At 32.6% G+C, this 9,838-nt stretch overlaps 1 protein-coding gene across 1 annotated transcript; it reads left to right on the top strand.

Annotated features, from left to right (window-relative positions):
• The first annotated feature begins 1,660 nt into the window (after window positions 1-1,660).
• On the top strand, window positions 1,661-5,728 carry LOC110701631 (L-ascorbate peroxidase 5, peroxisomal-like). The gene is made up of 9 exons (XM_021879248.1): window positions 1,661-1,870; window positions 2,131-2,255; window positions 2,452-2,501; window positions 3,957-4,022; window positions 4,139-4,184; window positions 4,292-4,374; window positions 4,478-4,557; window positions 4,903-5,005; window positions 5,185-5,728. Exons 1-9 carry the CDS (start codon window positions 1,749-1,751, stop codon window positions 5,407-5,409), a joined length of 900 nt encoding a protein of 299 aa, XP_021734940.1. The 5' UTR covers window positions 1,661-1,748; the 3' UTR covers window positions 5,410-5,728.
• The last annotated feature ends 4,110 nt before the right edge of the window (window positions 5,729-9,838 follow it).

The following is a 9,838-nucleotide window of genomic DNA, read 5'->3' as shown; positions in this document are numbered from 1 at the left end:
GATCTTCAATCAAGTCCATACCAGGCTACCAGCTCGTTGAACCAAAAGGGCGCAATTTTAGAATTAGCCGGCCTTAAAAATTCTGAGATAGAGCCAAGCTGCAACCTGTACTAGCCCATTATGTAGAGCCCATTACATAGCAAATTTCACTTTGTATAAAAAGAGAGCATAAAGTTGAAAACAATCAAGCTGCAACTCATGCAAGCCCATTAGAGCAAATCTTACTCTGTTTAGTGTTTACATCATTGTATCATATGCCAACTTTGAATGGATCATCAACGTTTTCTTTATCAAATAGCATGAATATTGAATAAAACACGACAGTCTAACAAGGTACTTCTTCTTAGTAGAAAAATAAAGACTTTTCCTACGCATAATGCGGATCAATATTAAATCGATTTGCTTCTAGCTTCACCTATACAATACAATCCGTACATTAGAACCCTCACGATTTGCTATTTAAGACTTCAATCAAATTCCCTCCTTACTTTGATGAGAGGGTCGTCTGATAGTGTTATCCATAAAGGGTTGAAAGCTAAGAAAAATAATTAGTTGAAATCAATTGCTATTGTTTAACGTGTCTTATCATCAATAAAATTTTAGTTTAAGTCCTTTTTAGCAAAACATTTAGTTGAAGATGAAATTTATACAAGTTAAAGATGAAATTTATACAAGTACTTCATATTAAGCCAAAATTTCAATAATATTTTCAATATTATATTATTAGTATATTGTGAAAGGCTTTCTAGAAAAGAAAAAAAAGGGAAACGTAGATATTCTAGATAAGATAGTAAGATACCAATACAGGTCAATTAGAATTTGATTCTACCTTAGTGGCTAATCTGATAAAGTTGGACAGCCAATACATTACATGTTAAATATATCTATTATTCTTCTCTCTCGTTTTCGTTGTTAACGTGTAGAATTGAACAAATTATATAGTTTATCTATTAATACCATGGTAGCCGGTAGGATTCGATAGAATTTGGTTCCGTAAGTTGTGCATCTATGATTTTTCCTCTGAATTTTATTATGCATTGTTACAAATTTACAATGCATATTATATTTACGTATCACTGCACTAAAAAAATAGTGAACGAAGTTTTATGGTGGGACGACGACTGTGAGTCTGTGACATGTTTTTCATTGATGTTAAATAAAATAACACCAAATATGGCTTCATTTTCAAAAAAATATATATGGCTTGGACCGGGGGTGTAATTTTGGAGTCAGATTGCCAAGTATATTATTGATATATGGTTTATAGTTGCTGTCCCATTTTTTTTTTTTTTTTTTTTTTTTTGTAAACCGACTTGGTGCTAGAAGTGTTTTTTGGTAAGTGTATGTTTCGATTGTTTGATCACATTTCACAATGGATAGAACCGTATACATAATTAGTTACTTACTTACCACTTTGCTAGGTTAATGCCTTTAAATTTTGAACAAATGATATAACACTGCTTTGTAAGAAGTTTTAAGACACCATAGTACTTTTTCTTACCTTACATTTTAAAATTAAAATGAGAATCCTTGCTTTCTTAGCTACGGGGTGGATTAGAATTTATGAGCATAAACTTTTAAAAGATGCATATTCAGACGCCACTTACAAACTATATCACACATGTACGAGCAATATTTTTAAAATCTGTACGTCTCCTTGCTTATTTAAAGAGATGGGTGATCCAAACAAAGAATAAATCAAGAATATAAATAAAATTGTTTGAGTTAAAAATTTGATCAAGGCAAAAATGGGAAGAGTACCAATCGTGAATGAAAACTATTGGAGGGTGATTGAGGCTGCTCGTCGAGACCTTCACCATTCTCTCGTCCAAAACAATAACAACTCTGCTCCTATCCTCCTTCGCTTAGCGTATTTTTCTCTTTTTTATTTATTTATTTATTTAATTATTTATTTATTTATTTTATTTTATTATTTGTTCAACATGTTTTCTTTTGTACTAATTCGTTGAAAACATATATACAAATTTATGCATAGTTTTACAATAACGATCTAATTAAAACTAAAATTATGTATGAAAAATGTTGATATTTTTTTATGTATATTTTACTTTTCGACATAACCAAATCATATACTAAGCTACTTACTAAGTTGGTATGGGGATATTGTAGATTTCATGATGCAGTGAACTATGATGCATCAACAGGACGAGGTGGTGCAAATGGCTCCGTCAGGTTTACTCAAGAGTTGAGCCGTCCCCCAAACAAGGGAATCGAAAATGCTGTTAGATTTTGTGGTAAAATTCTCTACAAGCTACTTCATTTTTTTTTAACAAGAAATTCTCAAACTTATGAAGTAATCACAACTAACATACACGTAATTTTGTAGGATAATAAATTTCCATGCAAAGCCTAAAACAGTAAAAACTACATAGTATTTTTGTGGTTGTATTTATTTTTGTATGCATTTTTAACATCTTCCCCTTTTTACAGAACAAATAAAGCGAAGGCACCCTGATATTACATATGCTGACCTTTATCAGGTATGAAATTTAATTTAACAAAATTTCTAGCTAGAATAATTTGTATTAGTACATATTGCATTTAGCAAAATTTCTTAAAAAATTTGAGAACACTTTTCAAATTTTTATGTATTTTTTCTAGGGAAATTTTGTTAATTACTACCTCAAAAACAGAGGTTTTGTGAATTACTACCCCTAAAAAAATGTTTTTAATTACTACCCCTAATTCACCTAAATAGGACCGATTACTACCCAATTGCACTTTCTGGTGACTTAACTCACCTTATGACGTCATTACTCCGATTCAACCACAGTTCACACTAACTCTAATCTAATTAACCTAACTAACCCAAAAAATTAAAATTAAAAAAAAAAAACAAAAAAACTTTTTTTTTCCCCCCTTTTTCTCCCTTCTTCTTCTTCCCTTCAAACCTCCATGACTGCACCACCACCACCCCTTCCCCACCAAAATCCGACCACCACCACGGCACCACCCCTCCCCTCCAAAATCCGACCACCCACAGCCGGTCCCCTCCAATTTCCAAGCAGCCCACCTCATTCCTCCTCCTCCATAATTTTCAGCAGCCCATTCCTTCCTCCTTCCTTAGCTTCTTACTTCCTTTCTCTTTCCTTCCTCCCTCCTTCCTTTCTCTTTCCCTTCACTCTCCATTATTTCCGATCCCCTCCACCCAGCCACCCACGACTGACCACGTACCCCTGCCAACCACCCTTTATCGTCCTCAATTTCTCTATCTTCGTTCTCAATTTTTGGCCACCGCCCAACCTATAATTGCATTACTGCGAACACAAACATGAATTCTGGGTTTTAGATGGGTTTTGTTAGGGAAGAACCGAAGAAGAAGAGTACAGGAGAGAGAGAGATGAGGGAATTTACTTTTTTTTTTCCATTCTGTTTTTCTGATTGTTAGGTAAGGTAATTAATGTGGGGTAAGATTAGTTGGGGTAAATAATTTTTTTTTGGGTTAGTTAGGTTAAGTAGATTAGAGTTAGTGTGAACTGTGGTTAAATCGGAGTAATGACGTCATAAGGTGAGTTAAGTCACCGGAAAGTGCAATTGGGTAGTAATCGGTCCTATTTAGATGAATTAGGGTTAGTAATTAAAAACTTTTTTTTTAGGGTAGTAATTCACAAAGCCTCTTTTTGAGGTAGTAATTAACAAAATTTCCTTTTTCTAGCTATGTGGTAATAGCATCACATCTATTCTGAGTTAGAATTTTATTTATTTTTTTCGCGTAGGGGATCGGAGTTGATTCTTCTATTATGTTACGTTAATTTTTTTTATTTTTTTATTTTTTTATTTTTTATTTTTTGAAGAAACTATGTTACGTTAATTCATATAAGGCAGAGACGCAAAGATTACTTTAATTTTGTGTTTATACTTGTATTTAATTTATTACAAGAAATGAGTCATTTTAATTAGTGTGACTAAATTAAAAGAATTACTGTTTCTCTCAGCTCGCTGGAATTGTTGCAGTTGAAGTAACTGGAGGTCCTGCTATTGACTTTGTTCCAGGTCGCGCTGTAAGTATTATCATAACTTGTAGCCGTGACTATTAATTTTAGTTCATGTAATGTTGATTTTGTTTTGGCAAATAAGCATTATATATAATGCCTTATAATTATCATCTTTCAAATAGGACGCTGATGCTCCAGACGAAGACAACATCCCAAACCCTAGAGGAGGTACACATTATTTCTTCCGTCTCTTTTTAGTTTGCGATTACAATAATTATATACTCGGTGTCTGATATTTACTCACACGTGGATATGGCGATACGGGTTATAATTAGGTTCGGATCATCTGAGAAATGTGTTTTACCGAATGGGCCTTAATGACAAGGATATTGTGGTACTTTCCGGGGCCCATGCACTGGTGAGACATTCTGGTCCGACTATGTATCAATCAAATATGGGTATAAAAAGCAATAAATTAATATACTTAATTTTTGCATTTTGATTTGTTTTGAAAATTGAAGGGTGGAGCACACAAGGATAGATCAGGTTTTGAAGGCAATTTCACTCGGAACCCTCTCAAGTTTGATAACTCCTACTTTGTGTAAGAACTTTAAATGTCAACTCGTTCGAACATTTTCCTTTTTCGATCCATAATATGCATCAATAATATAATGCATCACTATTTATGATATATTATATAATTATCTTGTACGAAATACTTCGATCTGTATATAGTAGCACCCTAAACTTCTTTCACATATATATTGATGTATCAAAAACAATCTCTCGAATCCTTGTTTGTAGTTAGCTAATAAGAATAGAATGTGGATATCTGAACATTCTTGGATCAGCATGACACATCTATAATATTATCGGGTTGGTTATTAATTAAATTACTACTGGGCTAATGTCATGAATTTGATTTTTTTTTGTATAATTTGATCAGAGAACTACTAAGAGGTGATACCCCAGGATTGGTGAAATTTCCAACAGATAAGGCTCTTTTAACTGACTCTCGCTTCCGTCCCTTTGTTGAGCTCTACGCTAGGGTATGTCAAGTTCACTATCATGCACAAATTACTCCACGAATTTTTATTTTTTATTACATGTAGTCTCGTATATATGATCCATTTTGCTACGAAAACATATTATTAGGTTTATTTGTTCAAGTGTATTTTGGTTTAATTTATAAAGATGATAATAGAAAAATTGTTTGCATGTATGATAGGATCAAAGAGCATTCTTTAGAGATTATGCAGATTCACACAAGAAGTTGTCCGAGCTAGGATTCAATTATCAGGGATCCAACATGTATGAAGACGACAGATGCTACGAGGAGGTTGATCAGTGTGCTAAGCCTTACGGCGTAGTCAATGATGGCCGCTGTCCAGGACAATATGGATACGCTCAACCCTATTCGTCCGGAAATGGCTGCTGTCCAGGCTACTGCTAAATTGCCTGCTGGCCATATATAGGCCATATAATGGCTGTTAACTGTAACAGTCTTTACAATCAACGTTAAAATTAATTTCTTGGAGTTGATATATATTTGCTACATACATACAAGTATATATAATGACTTCAAGAATTAATTGGCAATGTTGTACTATATATTTATATATAACTATGAAATTGAGGTGTGTAATAACAACTTGTTGTAACGGGGAATACTGTACGTGCTAGGAACTTGCTTTGAGAAAATCAGCGTTCCTGGCCTCCATGCATGCAATAAATGAACCGTAAACATTATTATGATATTGATCTTAATGTGACATTGATTGTATTGTTTCTTTATTTTTATTTCTAATTGGTTTTTGTTTGTCTTTTAATTTGATTATTTGTTTAGCTAGTATGGAGCAGATTGGTATAAACTATCGACATATTGAATTCCATAAAGTATATTTTTCTATCAGTAAGCTTAAATTAATTTGTGGATGTCAACTAACTTAATTAAATTAATCGATCAAAGTATTTGGGGTACTTAAGACTTGAGATGAAATTCTGTTTTTATTCTTAGTGAATCTCTCTATACCAAAATAATAAAATGCACATAGAGTAATAAAGATAAGTTAGCTTAAGTTTATAAACATTGGTACAGATCGATTACCACAATTCCTACTTGGTTAATCTCAAATCTCGAGAGCATAATGATGTCTAATTGTCTATCCACTATATGAATTTATTAACAAATTAAATTAAACAACACATGAGTCGAAGAATTACTAATAATTTACTACGGATTATAATATTATTGGGTTATATACTTATATATAATAGAGGCTATGTTTACTACTTGTGTATATTATACACTTGAGAGTTGAGGTAGTTTATCTGTCAAAAAAACAGGGGAAAAAAAAAAAAAAAGTTGAGGTAATTTAAGATATTAAATTTGGGTATAGATTTTAAGTTCTGAAGTCTATACTAAAAAATTAATCTTAAGTTTTGAAGTTGATTGATGCTGGCCCAAATTATATGCCATTATAGCTTCTAAATTTGGTTCATACTAGTATATTTCTTCAAAACAAAAAAAAGTTTCATATATTTAGTTTTAATAAATTGTTCTTGATATTCATAAAAAATTTACGGAGTATAATTTAACTCATTGTTAGACAATTTTTTATACTACTTCCGTTTCGCATTACTCACAACATTTACTAAACATAGTTGCTTCACAAGTTCACATTACTCGTAACAAATTCATTTCTTTCCTTTTTTAGTAATTTTTTTTGTGCAAAATGACGAAATTACTTTTATCTTTATTTTTAAACATCCTAATTAAACTACAAATCTGATCTCATTACATTAAACCCAAGATTAATTAATTTCACCCTTTCCACCAAATTCATTCCCCTTCATCTACATTCAACATCTTCTTTCATAATCTCTCTCTTCCTTCATCATCAAATTTCTTCATCTTCTTCCTCATGTCCATTATTTTTCTCTCTCCTCCTCCAACCCAAATTTCTTCATCTTCTTCCTCATCCCAATTATTTTTCTCTCTCCTCCTCCAACACCATTCTCATGGTTTTCCAGATTTGTGGGTTTTCGTGGGTTCGTGTGGGTTCAGTGGGTTCGCTGGGTTAGTGGGTTGGTGGGTTCGTGGATTAGTGGGTTGGTGGGTTCGATGCTGGGTTCGTGGGTGGTGCTGCGTTCGTGGGTGGCGTTGGGTTCGGTGCTGGTTTCATGGGTGGTGCTAGATTCGGTGCTGGGTGGTTTTGGTGCTGCTGGGTGGTGGTGGGTTATTGAATTTAATTTTGGTTGAATTTGTTTTTTTTTTTTTTTCGTTTTATTTATTTATTTATTTTTATATTTTTGGGTTGGATTAATACTTAATTATATGCCCTTATTTTTCAATAATAATGTTTAATATCTTTTGCCTAGCCTGCAAAACTCTTCTTTTACGAGTAATGCGAAACGGAGGTAGTATTTGTTTGACTTTATATTAAGGACACAAGCCCAAATACACTTGACTTTAGGCCGAATGGGCTTAGTGTTAAGTCATGCGGCCCAAATTGTACTTGGCTTTAGGACTACTAAGCTCTGTATTATATACGAATCTGATTTTAGAATAAGAATGATGTTTGGCACCAAAGGAGAAAACTGAATGGGTGAAACCGTCACCAATCACTCTTGTAAGAATCACACAATCAAACAACAACACTTTACATTTCTTTAAAATTCTTAGTTTCCTTAGCATTCTAGGCTTAAATTAGTAGCCTAAATTGTATTACAGTACATCTTAGCGATAGTGATAGTATGTTGTACCCGTTCTTGGAGTAAGTAGTAGCAAACGTGATTAATCATGGAGGTAATATTCCCTCCTTGTTATTAGCGATTTAGCGGGTTTTGATTTTGTACAGTAGCCTGGTGCTACAAAAAGATAATTGGCAAGCTAAGGAAGGTACTTCCTCCGTTACATATTAGTTGCAACTTTGGGTTATATATGTGAGACAAAAAATTTCAAAGTTGTAACTAAGAGCAATGCCAACAATGATCATTTTTTTCCTCATGAGGACATTTGATCATTATGGACATCACAATAATGAGGAAATTAGTTTTTCCTCACGAGGAAAACTGAAAATTGAAAATGAACAGTACCATTTGCTACTTATTTATTTTTTTGCTTGCTTGCTATTCTTTTATTATATAAAAAATGTGAATATGGTGATTTGTAGGAGAGAGAGAAAATGTTGGTGGGGTATTGAAAGAAAGAGAGAGATTGGTGAGGAAATTTTTTTTTTATTAATTTTAATTTTTATTATTATTATTATTATTATTATTATTATTATTATTGTTGTTGTTGTTGTTAAAATATCCTCACTAAATTTCCTCACCAAATTTCCTCATGAGAAAAATGGGGATTTTAGAGTGAAAAAAGGGTAGAGAGAGAATGAAGAAATCATTTTTCCCTCATTGTTGAGAGTGCTCTAATATGTAACGGAAGAAGTAGAAGGAATAGAGAATTGAATAATAGCAATAGCTAGTGGTGGATGGTCCTTGAAGGGAAAGGGTTAGTGTGAGTGGGAATAGAATTTGGCTGAATGTATTGCTGGTCCATATGCATTTATAAAATAAACAATTGGAACTGTAGGAGGCTGAAGGAAGAACATTTTACTGATTTTGGTTGTCATTATCTAAAGATTAAATATCAAGGTAAAGAAATGGAAAGAATCAAGTGACAAAAACATAAGAATTTAGACATTGTTGGTCCATTGATACTAACAACGCACTAGAATGTACCCCCTTGCGTCACTTTTTACATTTGGAATATTTTTGTAAGATAAAAATGGATCAAAACTTAAATATTAAAAATTGACAGAGGAATTAACAATAACAGTCATTTGCAAACAAAGTTTCTAAGTATAGCCAAATATCAACAAGTTCTTAACGGACTTAATGTTTTTTTTTTTTTTTTTTTTTTTTTTTTTTTTTTTTTTTTGTTTCCACCCGATTTACCCTTTAGGTTAATTCAGATTTGGGGTTTAATTCTGAGTGGTTAGGTTCCAATCCCCTCCTAATTGTTGTTGAGAGATCAAACACGTAATTTTTCCTATTAAGTATAGCCCCATCTTCATTCCATGCATGCATGTTTTTGTCCACATCCCTTAAATTACGTGCTCTACCCCCTAGATCTTCTCCTTTAACAATTTGACCACACGCATTTTACCAATCCAAATCAGTTTATACCTTGTTTGTAGGAATCTTCCTCAACCTCTCTTGACAATATTAGACATAATTTGGTCAATGGTAGCAACTTGTTTTTTCTTCTTTTTGTGCTAAACTATTGGTTGTTTATTTGAATAAGATGACTCTCTTGTCTGATCTAAAATATGGCAAACTAGGTGAACTCAACTAATTACCGTTACATAAAAATATTTTCACCCATTAATTAGCATTTTGAAGAAATAATGAATGGAAACATGCTCAAATAGTGAACATACTCAAATGGAATTTGATACTTCTATGTTGCTATGCGGATAATATATATGATCAAGTTGTAATAAAAATTTTAAGTCCTGAATCTATCAATTCATATTGGGGTGTATTGTAACAAATTTTTGGAATAGAAGCTTTCATTAATATGATTTTGGCTCGACTTCCTTAAATTCATAGTGGGGTGTAATGTAGCAAAATTTTTGGAATCGAAACTCCCTTTAATCTGCCTTCTTCTTCCCCTTTTCAAAGTTCTTAGGCAAGAATTAATTTGGTCCCAAATCAATCAAGAGTGGATTTAGATATATGATAGAATTTGATTCCTATAATAGTATGGATTTGCAACTGGTTTAACAATCTTTCTTTGTCACCATACACTGTTTTTATTAAACTCTTATGTCTTATCAACCAACTCAAGTGGGTAATTAAAGAGCTTAAAAGGAGACCTA

This window comes from Chenopodium quinoa, unplaced genomic scaffold (assembly GCF_001683475.1).
Source record: "Chenopodium quinoa cultivar QQ74 unplaced genomic scaffold, ASM168347v1, whole genome shotgun sequence".
NCBI lineage: Eukaryota > Viridiplantae > Streptophyta > Magnoliopsida > Caryophyllales > Amaranthaceae > Chenopodium > Chenopodium quinoa.
Note: the sequence above shows the minus strand (reverse complement) of the source record. Positions and strands in the feature narration are given on the sequence as shown.